This window comes from Rhinopithecus roxellana, chromosome 3, assembly GCF_007565055.1.
Source record: "Rhinopithecus roxellana isolate Shanxi Qingling chromosome 3, ASM756505v1, whole genome shotgun sequence".
In the NCBI taxonomy this organism is placed as follows: domain Eukaryota; kingdom Metazoa; phylum Chordata; class Mammalia; order Primates; family Cercopithecidae; genus Rhinopithecus; species Rhinopithecus roxellana.
In genome coordinates, this window is record NC_044551.1 from 149,545,611 (window position 1) to 149,561,661 (window position 16,051).

The 16,051-nt window shown below is 42.5% G+C and overlaps 1 protein-coding gene across 7 annotated transcripts in view; it reads right to left on the bottom strand.

The window, feature by feature from the left end:
• Positions 1–741: 741 nt before the first annotated feature.
• ZCCHC10 (zinc finger CCHC-type containing 10) overlaps positions 742–16,051 on the bottom strand; it is a 33,288-nt gene continuing 17,978 nt past the window's right edge. For 3 of the 7 annotated variants that reach the window (XM_030927813.1, XM_030927815.1, XM_010359964.2), the window contains 3 exons: positions 10,921–11,082; positions 3,903–3,972; positions 742–2,612 (listed from right to left, as the gene is read on the bottom strand). In XM_030927813.1, coding sequence (XP_030783673.1) covers positions 2,607–2,612; positions 3,903–3,972; positions 10,921–11,082 — 238 coding nt within the window. In that variant the 3' untranslated portion in view covers positions 742–2,606. The remainder of the gene's footprint in view (positions 2,613–3,902; positions 3,973–10,920; positions 11,083–16,051) is intronic. The other 4 variants (XM_030927811.1, XM_030927812.1, XM_010359963.2 and 1 more) reach the window with 2 other exon arrangements.

Here is a 16,051-nt window from a genome sequence, read left to right on the forward strand (position 1 = left end):
AAACACCCTCTCTGCACTTTTTTCACTTCCAGTGTTAACTTATGGCTAATGCTGTATTTTCATTCTAGGGCAAAATTGCTATATTGTACAGTCTATTAATAACACAGTATATGTGTGGAATGAAAACCTATGATCTAATGACTCCTTTTGATATGAATGTGGTTAAGTAACATACTCACTACATTTGCCAGGGACTCAACTTCCAGAGTCCTGCCTTCAAGCAGGACTAAAAATAAAACTCTTTAAAAGTTAGTCTCCACTTTGCCATTGATTCTGTTTTTTGTTTTTTCTCACTCTGTCACCCAGGCTGGAGTGCAGTGGCACACTCATGGCTCACTGCAGCCTCAACCTCCTGGGCTCAAACTATTCTCTTGCCACAGCCTCCTGAGTAGCTGGGACTATAGGGGCACATTACCATGCCCAGCTAATTTTTAAATTTTTTTGTAGAGACAGAGTCTTACTATGCTGCCTAGGCTGGTCTCACACTCCTGGACTCAAGTGATTCTCCCATCTTGGCTTCCCAAAATGTTGGGATTAGAGGCGTGAGCCACTGTGACCAGCCTGATTTTTGAATGAAATGCTTGACTAGAAGAACTGAGTTCCTGCTCTCTCTACTTCTCCAGTCATACTTTTAACAGCCATTAATAGTAAAACTCTAAAATTGGAATTTGTTCAAATGTCTTTACACCTCAAATGGAATAAGAACTGGCATTAAATAAAACAGTAAAGAGATAACAGAAGTTTAAGTTTGTGAGCACAAATTGTGAGTTTTATTTAACTGCAAGTGATGCAACCTATGTAACACATTCTTTTCTCATCTGTGTTCTTTAACTGCTAATATTACCTTTACAGAGACAAACGTTATAAAATGTACCTGATTGGTAATTTATTAACTCTATCTGTCAAGTGATAATATTCTGTAGGCAGCCTTTGAAATGATGTTTTGAGAATTTATTTACAACCACTGAACACAGATGGTTTTGTAAAACTGACAATTACAGGCTCCTTAAACTCACAACATACATATATTTTAATATTTAAATAGCCTGTTTTCTTCAAAAGTAATTTTCTACTGCTTTTTCATAAAAATATAAAAAAGACAACATTTATAGTTTTAAAAACCTATATTTAACCCAAATCAGATTTTTTCTACAAATGATACCTCTTTCCAAAAAGTTAAAAAGACATCACAGAATACTGTGATGTTAAACCAAAGACTCATCACAATAACAGCATTTTACTTTTAAGAAATATTGTGCAGTATTTCCTTTTTGACCTTTCATGCTAGATTTCAACTATGTATATCCTATGTAAACACACCAGATTAATCCTAGTCATTCATATATATGCAGTAGACTGTCATATATATGACCAGTTACCATACAAACTGTCACACCATGTTTTCAAAAATAGCAAAGGCAATCTTTATGAAAGCTTAAAAAAAGCTTTTAATAAAAGGCGACCAACATTGCCCTAATTTTCAGTAAAAATTACCTCTTCTTCCTACCTTTCCCCCTGCTTTGAATGGTACCTTTTATTGCATGTTAATACACAAAGATATTTCTAGCACTTCTACTTGAGTTAGCCTCTTACATGGCTGCTTTCTTTTCTGATACACTGACTTTTGTCAGAAGGCACCAATATTAGACTCCTAAGTAGTTTCAAATGTTTTGTCCCTTTTTAGGTTCTTCTAGAATGATTTTCCTCAGAAAAGGATAACTTGAAAAACTTAAGGAACCAGAAGAAAATGAATGATATAACACAGCAATCTGAAACTTAACAGCATTCAAAAACTATAAATATATTAATAGGCTCCTTGAACATACCACTTAGGACAAAAAGTCAGATAACTTTCTGAACATAAATGTAAAAATAGAGCACATTTATTAACGGTAGGAAAACTAAGCTTACAGTAACAACATATTATATCTTACATAACACACAGCCAAAAGCATTAGGAATTCACTGCCAGATGTCCTGATGCACCATCCTGAAAATATGTCTGATACATACCACCAACATATATAACAAAGTATGGCATTTATCTCACAGAGAGAAAAGATAGTTTCATCACACAAACAGATTTGCAGATTTCAGCTTTAAGTTCTAGAGATATATTTTAAAGATAAAAAAGAAAAACAAGATTCACCCTTCAAATAAAAAAGTCTCTCTCTATAAGCCATTATTAATACTCTTTATGCTCTTACAATGTAAAACATTGAGAAACTTTTGAATTCTAGAAATGTTTACCAGTTAACCTACTTGGCCTTAACATATTCTAAATTCCCTTTCAAGAATCACATTAATGTTTTCAGTCCATCGGTCCAATATGCATGGAGCAACTCTATTTCTTTTTCTTCTTCTTTGGTGGTTCATCGTCAGAGCTGCTATCTGTGCTGGTGCTGCTGCTACTGGAAGAACTGGAATCTGAGTCTGAATCAGAGGAGGAGGAAGAGGTTGTGGAGGAGGCTGAGGATGAGGAGCTAGAGGAGCTTTCATCAGTGTCACTGTCCTCTGAGGAGGAAGAGGTAGATGTTTCTTCACTCTCTGATGAAGAATCACTGGCAGAACTGTCACTGCTACTGCTACTGGAACTGGTTACACTCTTAGACCTATTAGACAATACACAGTTATATACATGGGAAGGTGACATGTAATAGAATGTTAAAAGCAATTTCATTTTTTTTTCTTTTCGGGACGGAGTCTTGCTGTGTCACCCAGGCTGGAGTGCAGTGGCATAATCTCAGCTCACTGCAACCTCCGCCTCCCAGGTTCAAGAAATTCTCGTGCCTCAGAGCCTCCCGAGTAGCCAGGATTACAGGCGCGCACACCCACGCCCAGCTGATTTTTGTATTTTTAGCAGAGATGGGGTTTCACCATGTTCATCATGTTGGCCAGGCTGGTCTTGAACTCCTGACCCCATGATCCGCCCACCTCAGCCTCCCAAAGTGCTAGGATTACAGGCATGAGCCACCATGCCCGGCCAAAAGCAATTTCATATGATTCCATTTATAAATATGCTTATACACTGAAGCTTTGCTAGCATGTTATCCTTAGGTTTGATGTTTTGGAGATTGCCTAACTGTTGTAAACCACAGCTCCTCTCTCTACAAGGCATTGTTACTTCAGCAACTTAATTCTCTTGGATGGAATTCAAGATAAGCATATCTACTATATTACGTTTCACAGGGAATAATGTTAGAATAAAGCTGCAGTATAACAATTGGGTCTATTTAAACCTCACGTAACATAGCTGGTGACTGTTTCATCATCTTTATTTTAACTACTTTGGACTAGATATGGCGGGCCAACAATTTCCTACCAGTCTATTAACACTTCCTATTCTAAGCCAAGGGAAGACAATTCTTTATTGTTTCCAGGTATAAGGACTCTAGAAAGTTGGAGTAAAAGTAGAAATAGAAGCAATGCATTTCCAGACAGGTTAAAAAAAGGAACTTATCAGAAAACAGGATGATTATTTAATTATAAATTGCAATAAGAGACTTCAGACCCAAATCTTATAGCTACTTTTTTTGAGACAGAATTTGCTCTGTTGCCCAGGCTGGAGTGCAATGGCATGATCTTGGCTCACCGCAACCTCTGCCTCCCGGGTTCAAGCGATTCTCCTGCCTCAGCCTCCTGAGTAGCTGGGATTACAGGCATGTGCCGCCACCGCACCCAGCTAATTTTGTATTTTCAGTAGAGACAGGGTTTCACCATATTGGACAGGCTGGTCTCGAACTCCTGACCTCAGGTGATCCACCCACCTTGGCCTCCCAAAGTGCTGGGATTACAGGCATGAGCCACCACGTCCAGCATAGCTATTATTTTAAAATCACCTTTCCCATCCCTCCAGTTAGTATTACATGTTATCTATAAACCACTACTAAAACCACACATACCTTTTTTTCTTGGCCTTTCTTTCCACATTGGCTTCTCCAATGCTGATAAACACGAGGGGGAAAAAAGCTCCTGTTAATAGAGTGATTATACACAGCTCAGACAAGCCCTTCTGCTATCCCCCAAACCATTTTACTCTGGAGAAACATTCTGTCTTTTTATCACATCTAGAGTACAGTATTTCTTATTATAAGCAAGTGGAAAGTCTGCTATTGTAGGCTGTATATGATACATGCAGTCAACTTAACCAGCATTTAAGCAAGATAACATATCTTAGCACCTGTATAAAAGTCAGGTAGGTTAGTAGTTAAGATGATTACTTTTTTTAAGTCTGAAACTGAGGCTGACATAGCTATATCACTACTTACTGAACAACAGAACAAAGCAAATAACACAATAGCCGTAATTTGTAGTTTGAGTTCTCAGAATCATATAAATAGCTATTTCATAATTTTTCAAAAGCAGCCCTTTAATATTTCTTTTTCTGCATGTCCCCCAACTGTTGAGTTATTTACTCTTTTTTTTTTTTTTTTTTTTTTTGAGATGCAGTCTTATTCTGTTGTCCAGGCTGGTGCAGTGGCACGATGTTAACTCACTGCAATCTCCGCCTCCCGGGTTCAAGCAATTCTTCTGCCTCAGCCTCCTGAGTAGCTGGGACTACAGGTGTACGCTACCAAGCCCGGCTAATTTTTATATTTTTAGTAGAGATGGAGTTTCACCATACTGGCCAGGCTAGTCTCAAACTCCTGACCTTATGATCCGCCCACCTTGGCCTCCCAAAGTCCTGGGATTACAGGTGTGAGCCACCCTGTCTGGCCGAGTTATTTACTCTTTTTTTGTTTGTTTGTTTGTTTGTTTGAGATGGAGTTTCGCTCTGTCGCCCAGGCTGGAGTGCAGTGGTGCGATCTCGGCTCACTGCAAGTGCCGCCACCAGGGTTCACGCCATTCTCCTGCCTCAGCCTCCTGAGTAGCTGGGACTACAGGCGCCCGCCACCTCGCCCGGCTAGTTTTTTGTAATTTTAGTAGAGATAGGGTTTCACTGTGTTAGGATGGTCTCGATCTCCTGACCTTGTGATCCGCCCGCCTCGGCCTCCCAAAGTGCTGGGATTACAGGCATGAGCCACTGAGCCTGGCCGATTTACTCTTTAAAGACCCGAAATTTAATATTTCAAAACTATGTTCACTCACATTATTTATAAAGAATAGTCTGGTAAATCTGAACGAAAGGGACAAATGGCTTGCTGCTACTATTCTGTCAAACAACATGCATACTAAATCAGGTTTTTAAATTACACATTAGGCCAGGTGCAGTGGCTCACACCTGTAATCCCAGCACTCTGGGAGGCTGAGGCGGGCAGATCATTTGAGGTCAGGAGTTCGAGACCAGCCTGGCCAACATGGTGAAACTCTGTTTCTACTAAAAAAATACAAAAATTAGCCAGGCTTGGTGGTGCACACCTGTACTCCCAGTTACCCAGGAGACTGAGGCAGGAGAATCTTTTGAACCTGGGAGGTGGAGGTTGCAGTGAGCTGAGATCGCACCATTACACTCCAGCTTGGGCGACAGAGCAAGACTCTGTCTCAAAATAACAACAACAACAACAACAACAAGAAAAAACAATTCTATCACCACTGTCCCGAAAATTTAACTTTTTTTTTTCTTTTTGAGACAGGGTCTCACTGTTACCCAGGCTGGAGTGCAGTGGCACGATCTTGGCTTACTGCAACCTCTGCCTCCCAGGTTCAAGCAATCCTCCTACCTCAACCTCTGAAGTAGCTGGGGATACAAGCACGCACCACCACGCCTACCTAAATTATGTACTTTTTTGTAGAGACAGGGTTTTACCATGTTGCCCAGGCTGGTCTTGAACTCCTAAGCTCAAGCAATCTGCCTCCCAAATCTCAGCCTCCCAAAATGTTGGGATTACAAGTGTGAGCCACCACACATGGCCAACGTTTTTATATTCTGGCCTTCTCTGTATTTCCTAGATAATGCTTCCATCCTTATTTCCTGAGTCTCCGAACATAAACATGTATTTATGTAAAGTTTTTTACACAATGGAATTACTTACTGAATTGTCATTTTGGGAGTAAAATAAGAGGGTGAAGGATACTTATTAAATTATAACTGAATCAAAACTCAGCAATCTTTTTTTTTTTTTTTTTGAGAATGGAATCTCCCTCTGTTGCCCAGGCTGGAGTGCAGTGGCATGATCTCAGCTCACTGCAAGCTCCACCTCCCGGGTTCACGCTATTCTCCTGCCTCAGTCTCCTGAGTAGCTGGGACCACAGGCGCCTGCCACCATGCCCAGCTAATTTTTTTGTATTTTTAGTAGAGACGGGGTTTCACCGTGTTAGCCAGGATGGTCTCGAGCTCCTGATCTTGTGATTCACCTGCCTCGGCCTCCCAAAGTGCTGGGATTGCAGGTGTGAGCCACGGTGCCCGGCCAGTAATCTTTTGTTTAACAAAGCCAGATTTATGTAATTATTTATGTTTTAGACCAAAATACTTCTGAGATACAATTAGAAAAACAAACATAAATGTCAAAATAAAATTTTATTTATTTATTTATTTTCTGTAGAGGTGGGTCTTGCTATGTTGCCCAGGCTGGTCTCAAACTCCTGTCCTCAAGTGATCCTCCCACCTTAGCTTCCCAAAGTGCTGGGATTATAGGTGTGTGCCTAAACTAGAATGAAAATTTTCATAACCTGTATTTCATTCTTTAGGACAGGGGTTTTCAAACATTTTTTTTGCTTACATTCCTAATAAAATAATTTCTGGAAAGTTTGTACTGGCAATTCTAAGTTTTAGTTATTTGCAAAGGGCATGTTATATAAATATTATAAAAAGTTCTACAATAATTTAATACCTATTATTCACATAAGAACATGTGAACATGTTTAACAGTTGATACTTTTTTTTTTTGAGGCGGAGTCTCGTTCTGTCACCCAGGTGGGAGTGCTGTTGCGTGATCTCAGCTCACTTCAACCTCCTCCACCTCCCAGGTTCAAGCAATTCTCCTGTCTCAGCCTCCTGAGTAGCTGGGATTACAGGTGCCTGCCACCATGCCCGGCTAATTTTTGTACTTTTAGTAGAGACGGGGTTTCACTATGTTGGCCAGGCTGGTATCGAACTCTTGACCTCAGGCGATCCACCCACCTTGGCCTCCCAAAGTGTTGGGATTACAGGCGTAAGCCACCGCGCCCAACCGTTTTTTAAGGAACAGGGTCTTGGTGATACTACTTAGCTCAGGGCCTGGTGGCTAGGCTGGCTCTCTCCTTTCCAGGCGGAGGCTTCTGCCGCAAACTCCACCAGATCATGGGTCCAGGCCAAGAAGCATGCGAAGCTGATCCCCCTCTTTGTCTTTATTAGAACTGGAGGTACTGGAGCAGCACTGTTTCTCTTGCATCTGGCATTGTTCAATCCAGATGTTTGTTGGGACAGAACGTTATAATAACCCACAGCCCTGGAACAAACTAGGTCCCAATGATCAATACAAGTTCTACTCAGTGAATGTGGATTACAGCAAATTAAAGAAAGAAGGTACAGATTTCTAAATGAAATGTTTCACTATAAAGCTGCTTTAGAATGAAGGTCTTCCAGAAGCCATCTGCCCAATTTTCCACTTAACCAGGAAATATTTCTCCTCTAAATGCATGAAATCATGTTGATGTAATCTACTGGAGATTACATTGATTAATAAATAACTGAAAGTTGAAAAAAAAAAAAAAAAAAAGAAACAGGGTCTTGCTGTGTTGCCTAGACTAGACTGGTCTTAAGACTCCTGGCCTCAAGTTATCCTCTTGTCTTGGCCTCCCAAAGTGCTGGGATTACAGGCATGAGCCACAGCATCTGGCTGATAGTATAAAGTTTAATAACTATTACATTAAAACAAATTTATTGGTAATGTATATACACACATATGTGTGTGTGTGTGTATATATATATATATTTTTGATGAGATAGAGTCTTGCTGTATCACCCAGGCTGGAGTGCAGTGCTGTGATTTCAGCTCCCTGCAACTTCTGCCTCCTGGGTTCAAGTGATCCTCCTGCCTCAGCCTCCCAAGTAGCTGCAATTACAGGGTGCACCACCGCACCCAGCTAATTTTTGTATTTTTAGTAGAGGCAGGGTTTTGCCATGTTGGCCAGGATGGTCTCGAACTCCTGACCTCGAGTGATCCACCCACCTCGGCCTCCCATAGTGCTGGAATTACAGGCGTGAGCCACTGTGACCAGTCTGGAAATGCATTCCTTAATGACAGATTTTTTTCTAGTTTATGTAGCTATAAATAAATATTTCTTCATGGTAGAATGTGACCAGGTTCGGCATCAATTAAATTCCTATTTTTTAATTTTATTTTTTCAATAGAGATGGCTCCTGGGGAATGAATTCTTATTATTTATTTTTTTTTGAGACAGAGTTTTGCTCTCGTTGCCCAGGCTGGAGTGCAATGGTGCAATCTCAGCTCACCACAACCTCCGCCTCCCAGGTTCAAGCAGTTCTCCTGCCTCAGTCTCCCAAGCAGCTGGGATTATGGGCATGCACCACCACGCCCGGATAATTTTGTATTTTTAGTAGAGACAGGGTTTCTCCATGTTGGTCAGGTTGGTCTCGAACTCCCAACCTCAGGTGATCCGCCCGCCTCAGCCTACCAAAGTGCCGGGATTATAGGCACAAGCCACCATGCCCAGCTTAATTCTTATTTTTAAGAGTTACGGGCCGGGCGCGGTGGCTCAAGCCTGTAATCCCAGCACTTTGGGAGGCCGAGACGGGCGGATCACGAGGTCAGGAGTTCGAGACCATCCTGGCAAACACGGTGAAACCCCGTCTCTACTAAAAAATACAAAAAAACTAGCCAGGCGAGGTGGCGGCGCCTGTAGTTCCAGCTACTCGGGAGGCTGAGGCAGGAGAATGGCGTGAACCCGGGAGGCGGAGCTTGCAGTGAGCTGAGATCCGGCCACTGCACTCCAGCCTGGGCGACAGAGCGAGACTCTGTCTCAAAAAAAAAAAAAAAAAAAAAAAAAAAGGGTTACATATTTAACCTAGAGAAACCCTAATCTAAATAGATTGATTGGAATGGAAAGACTTGTTACTTCCCTTTCACTCAATTCTCTGCATTCCATCTGTTATATTCCACAAGTCACATAATAATACACCATTAAAATATATTTTTTGACAATTCAATTAGGTCCTCTTCAATTTTGTTTAGGAAAAAACCTTAAAAAAGAATTTACTCTTGGCTGGGTACGTTGGCTCACGCCTGTAATCCCAGTACTTTGGGAGGCCGAGGTGGGTGGATCATGAGGTCAGGAGATCAAGACCATCCTGGCTAACATGGTGAAACCCTGTCTCTATTAAAATTACAAAAAATTAGCTGGGTGTGGTGGCACATGCCTGTACTCCCAACTACTCTGGAGGCTGAGACACAATCACTTGAACCTGGGAGGCAGAGGTTGAAGTGAGCTGAGATTGCACCACTGCACTCCAGCCTGGGTGACACAGCAAGACTCTGACTCAAAAAAAAATTTTATTCTCAAAAATTATGGCCAGCTGGGCACGGTGGCTCACCTCTATAATCTCAGCACTTTGGGAGGCTGAGGTGGGTGGACTGCTTGAGCTCAGGAGTTTGAGACCACCCGGGCAACATGGCAAAATCCCATCTCTACCAAAAATACAAAACATTAGCCAGGCGTGGTGGTGGGCACCTGAAGTCTCAGCTACTTGGGAGGCTGAGGTGGGAGAATTACTTGAACCCAGGAGGTGGAGGTTGCAGTGAGATGAGACTGCACTCCAGCCTGGGTGACATAGTGAGACCCTGTCTCAAAACAAATGAACAAACAAACAAAACTATTATGACCATTCACTTTCTCAGCACAAACACCACCATTCTGAAAAACCGTCTAGGTTTTCATACATGAGGACAATACACTAAGGTATGTTAGAGATGGGTGAGAGGTATACCTTTCTTTTATGAGATTAGAGAAGCATCATTAGAAAAGGGGAAGTAGAAAAGGAGACCAGTAGGCAAGTTCTCATCCAGATTTGTTTTAGGAAGAATTATACATGAATGTTGATAATCTAGTATTGGTTATCTGTTCCTGCATAACTCTTGAAGAACTTTCATGTCCACAAATTGGAAGACTGCTGCCTTGAAAGTCTAAATACTTAAGACACTATTATATAGCTAACAGCCCTTACGAAGATGCTGCGTTTTTTTTTCTTTGAGACAGAGTCTCGCTCTGTCGCCCAGTCTGGAATGCAGTGGCACGATCTCAGCTCACCAAAACCTCCACTACCCAGGTTCAAGTGATTCTCTTGCCTCAGCCTCCTGAATAGCTGGGATTACAGGTACCTGCCACCATGCCCGGCTAATTTTTGTATTTTTAATAGAGATGGGATTTCACTATGTTGGCCAGGATGGTCTCAAACTACTGGACTCATGTGATCTGCCCGCCTCAGCCTCCCAAAGTGTTGGGATTACAGGTGTGAGCCACTGTGCCCAGCCAATTCTTCTTTTTATAAACATAAATCATAGCATATTATATATTCTGTTCTCTACCTTATTTAATATACCTGATACTTCTTGGATAGCTTTCCATGTCAGTTCATACAATCAATCTCTTAATTCAACTGTCATTTCATTGACAGTTGAGGCAATAAAGCAGAATGATGAAGACCATGAACCTGGGGGACAGGCTACATGCTTTAACACATACTTTTTCTTCTTACTAGCTGCATGACAATGAGTAAGTTATTCAACATCTCCTTGCTTTAGGTTCTTCGTATGTAAAATGAAGACAATAATACTACCCACCTTAATAGTGTAGATATCAGTTTTAAATAAGCTAATACTTATAAAGACCCTAGAATAGTGCTTGGCACATAGTAAGCATCCATTAAACATCACTAACATTATAATTAAAATCTGGAGAACCACCATTAAATGTTCGGTCCTTTAATAAAGTCTATAAATACACATTTAAAAAAATTCCTTTGTATACCACATGTAAACCTACCTTTGCTGTAATAATAATCTGTTTTCTTTTTCTTTTAAAGCTTTCTTTAGTTCTGCTGTCCTTGAGGGCCTGTGTAGGTATTTTCTTTTTCCTGTGCATTCGTAAGTCCAATGTCCAAATTCCAAGCATTTCTGACATCTTACGTGTTGCTTATTTGCTTCACTACAGAACAAAAAGTAGAATACAAGCCTCAAAATTCTATCTTGTGACTTTCACGCTGAGAACTATAAAAAATATGAAGAATAAAATTATGTTTACTCCTATGGTCCAATTCACAAAAATAAACATTTTACCCTTTATATTATGTGAGATTGAATACAAGTCTAATAAGTGTAATGATATGGTTTGGCTGTGTCCCTATCCAAATCTCATATTGAATTCCCACATGTTGTGGAAGAAACCTGGTGGGAGGTAACTTAATCATAGGGGCAAGTCTTTCCTGGGCTGTTCTCGTGATAGTGAATAAATCTCACAAGATGTGATGGTTTTAAAAATAGGAGTTTCCGGCCAGGCACGGTGGCTCATGCTTGTAATCCCAGCACTTTGGGAGGCTGAGGCAGGCGGATCACTAGGTCAGGAGATCGAGACCATCCTGGCTAACACAGTGAAACCCCATCTCTACTAAAAATACAAAAAAATTAGCTGGGCATGGTGGCAGGCGCCTGTAGTCCCAGCTACTTGGGAGGCTAAGGCAGGAGAATGGTGTGAACCCAGGAGGCAGAGCTTGCAGTGAGCCAAGATCACGCCACTGCACTCCAGCCTGGGCGACAGAGCGAGACTCCTGTCTCAAAAAAAACAAAAAAACAAAAAACAAACAAACAAAAAAACAACAGGAGGTTCCCTGCAAGGTCTCTCTTTTCCTGCTGCCGTCCATGTAAGATGTGACTTGTTCTTCCTTGCCTTCTGCCATGATTGTGAGGGCTCCCCAGCCATGTTGCACTGAGTCCAATAAACTTCTTTGCTTTATAAATTGCCCAGTCTTGGGTATGTCTTTATCAGCAGTGTGAAAATGGATTAATACATATATTAAGTGGTTAAAAGCATAGACCTTGAAGTTAAGATACAGCTGAATTCAAATCTTGGCTCCTCAATTCTGTTCCAGTTATAAGAGACTAAGACTAGGTCATTCAGACTACCTTCCAGGTCAGAACTAGAAAAGACTATCAAAACATTTTAAACAAGCTTCTTTAAGAATCAGAAAATTGGCCAGGCATGGTGGCTCATGCCTGTAATCCCAGCACTTTGGGAGGCTGAGGCGGGTGGATCATGAGGTCAGGAGATGGAGACCATCCTGGCTAACACGGTGAAACCCCGTCTCTACTAAAAATACAAAAAATTAGCCAGGTGTGGTGGTGGGCGCCTGTAGTCCCAGCTACTCGGGAGGCTGAGGCAGGAGAATGGCATGAACCCGGGAGACGGAACTTGCAGTGAGCCAAGATCGTGCCACTGTACTCCAGCCTGGGTGACAAGAGTGAGACTCCATCTCAAAAAAAAAAAAAAAAAAAAAAAAAGAATCAGAAAATCAGGCCAGGCGCAGTGGCTCATGCCTGTAATCCCAGCACTTTGGGAGGCCGAGGTGGGTGGATCATGAGGTCAGGAGTTCGAGACCAGCCTGGCCAACGTGGTGAAACCCCGTCTCTACTAAAAATACAAAAATTAGCTGGGCGTGGTGGTGGGCACCTGTAATCCCAGCTACATGGGAGGCTGAGGCAGGAGAATCATTTGAACCTGGGAGATGGAGGTTGCAGTGAGCCTAGATTATGCCATTGCACTCCAGCCCGGGCAACAGGGTGAGACTCCCATCTCAAAAAAAAAAAAAAAAAAAAAAAAAAAGAATCAGCGAATCAACAAGGGGGTAAAGAATAATCAACCTGACCAGCTGAAGTGGCTCACGTCTGTAATCCCAGCATTCTGGGAGGCCACAGGTGGAAGGATTGCTTGAGGCCAGGAATTTGAGACCAGCCAGGCAGGACAACACAGCAAGACTCTATCTCTACAACAAATTTTGGAAAATTAGCCCAGGCCAGGCCCGGTGGTTCACGCTTGTAATCCCAGCACTTTGGGAGGCCAAGGCAGGCAGATAATTTGAGCTCAGAAGTTTGAGACTAGCCTGGGCACCACGGTAAAACCCTGTCGCTACAAAAACTACAAAAATTAGCCAGGTGTGGTGGCAAACACCTCTAGTCCCAGCTACTTGGGAAGCTGAGAGAGGAGGCGCAATTGAGCCCAGGAGTTCAAGGCTACAGTAAACTATCATTGCGCCACTGCACTTCAACCTGGGTGACAGAGGGAGATTCTTTTTTTTTTTTTTTAAAGATTGTTGCCCAGGCCAGAGTGCAGTGGCATGATATTGGCTCACCACAACTCTGCCTCCCAGGTTCAAGCAATTCCCCCACCTCAGCCTCCCAAATAGTTGAGACTACAGGCACACACTATCATGCCCGGCTAATTTTTGTATTTTTTGTAGAGGTGGGGTTTTGCCATGTTGGCCAGGCTGGTCTCAAACTCCTGGCCTCAAGTGATACCATTTCGGCCTCCCAAAGTGCTGGGATTACAGGCATGAGCCACTGTGCCCTGCCTGATTCTGTCTCTTAAAAAAAAAAAAAAAAAAAAAAAAAAAAAAATGGCCAGGCACGGTGGCTTATTCCCGTAATCCCAGCACTTTGTGGGGCTGAAGCACGCGGATCGCTTGAGGTCAGAAATTCGAGACCAGCGTGGCCAACATGGTGAAACCCCTGTCTTTACTAATACAAAAATTGCCAGGCTTGGTGGCGCACACCTGTAATCTCAGCTACTCAGGAAGCCGAGGCAGGAGAATCATTTGAACCTAGAAGGCAGAGGTTGCAGTGAGCCGAGATCACGCCACTGCACTCTGGCCTGGGCGCCAGAGTGCGGCTCTGTCTCAAAAAAAGAAAAAAAAATTAAAACAAGATACGGAAGAAGACAGAAATCCAGAGTTCAGTCAACTTCTGTGCTGGGTGTGTCTGTCCATCACAAGAGAGTAAGCATCACATGTTATAAGCTAAGGAGACAAACTCTGTGTCAGAGTTAAGACGAAGGGCTATACCCTACAAATAAACCCAAGTTTTTACAAACTTCAGCCAACTTCTAGTTACCTAGAAGACTGAGAAAAATCCAGTCCCTGAAATTGGACTGATATAGCCAAAGAAGAAAAAGAAATAAAGAACTGAGAAGGAAAAAACCTGTCATTTCTTATCGATTACGCATTAGGTACACTGTAAATCCTAATGAATCTACAGATAAAATATTTTGAAATAATTAGAATTAAGTGAGTTTAGTAAGGTTTTACATTTGGGTCAGCAATTTTTTTTTTTTTTTTGGAGACGAAGTCTTGCTCTGTCACCCAGGCTGGAGTGCAGTGGCACGATCTCGGCTTACTGCAACCTCTGCCTCCCAGGTTAAAGCAACTCTCCTGCGTCGGCTTCCGGAGTAGCTGGAACTACAGGCACACACCACCACGCCCAGCTAATTTTTTGTATTTTGGCAGAGACGGGGTTTCACCATGTTATCCTGGCTGGTCTCAATCTCCTGGGCTCAGGCAATCTACCCGCCTCAGTCTCCCAAAGTGCTGGGATTACAGGTGTGAGCCACCACGCCTGGTACAGGTCAGCAAATTTTTCTGTAAAGGGTCAGGTAGTAAATATTACAGACTTTGTGGAACAAGAGGTAAAACTGTGGATGTTATATAGGTACTCATGTAACATGAGAGAAAACAAATTTCCATATTTTGTGGACAAAATGGAGGCTCATACATAAACAACATTCTTAGCTTATAAGCCTCCAAAAACAGGTAGCAGGCAGGATTCAGTGACCATGGTTTGTGGAACCTTATATTAGCTATAGAGGCACCATATAAAGATGAATTGAGTTTCTATATAACAAAAACAGTTTTTGTATTTAGTTTGTAGAGATGAGGTCTCCTTATGTTGCCCAGGCTAGTTTCAAATTCCTGAGCTCAAGTGATCCTCGCACCTTGGCCTCCTAAAGTGCTGGGATTACAGGCGTGAATCACTGCACCCAGCCACAAAAACAGTTTAAAAGGATCTTTGTTTTTTTTTTTTTTGAGATGGAGTTTTGCTCTTGTTGTCCAGGCTGGAGTACAATGGTGCCATCTCAGCTCACTGCAACAGCTGCCTCCTGGATTCAAGTGATTCTCCAGCTTTAGCCTCTCTAGTAGCTGGGATTACAGGTGCCTGCCACCATACCCAGCTAATTTTTTTGTATTTTTAGTAGATACGGGGTTTCACTATGTTGGTCAGGCTGGTCTCGAACTCCTGACCTCAGGTGATCCACCCACTTTGGCCTTCCAAAGTGTTGGGATTACAGGTGTGAGCCACCGCACCTGGCTAAAAGGAACCTTCTGGCCGGGCGCGGTGGCTCAAGCCTGTAATCCCAGCACTTTGGGAGGCCGAGGCGGGCGGATCACGAGGTCAGGAGATCGAGACCATCCTGGCTGACACGGTGAAACCCCGTCTCTACTAAAGAAATGCAAAAAACTAGCCTGGCGAGGTGGCGGGCGCCTGTAGTCCCAGCTACTCGGGAGGCTGAGGCAGGAGAATGGCGTAAACCCGGGAGGCGGAGTTTGCAGTGAGCTGAGATCTGGCCACTGCACTCCAGCCTGGGTGACACAGCGAGACTCCTTCTCAAAAAAAAAAAAAAAAAAAAAAAAAAAAAAAAAAAAAAAAAGGAACCTTCTAATTTAAAAGAAAAAAATTTTTTTTTTAAGAGACGAGGTCTCACTAAGTTGCCAAGGCTGGTCTTGAACTCCTGGGCTCAAGCAATCCTCCTGCTTTGGCCTCCCAGATTAAAGACATGAGCCACTGCATAAGTGAACATTTTAAAAAGATAATATTTGTAATAATCCTAAAAACTATCAAATACCTAGAAAATAGAGAAAAGAAGTGTGAGACTTTTATGCAAAAACAAACCTTAGGCCAGGCATGGTGGCTCACGCCTGTAATCCCAACACTTTGGGAGGCCAAGGCAGGTGGATCACAAAGTCAGGAGTTCAGGACCATCCTGGCCAAGATGATGAAACCCCATCTCTAATAAAAACACAAAAAAATGAGCTGGGCGCAGTGGCAGACACCTGTAATCCTAGCCACTCAGG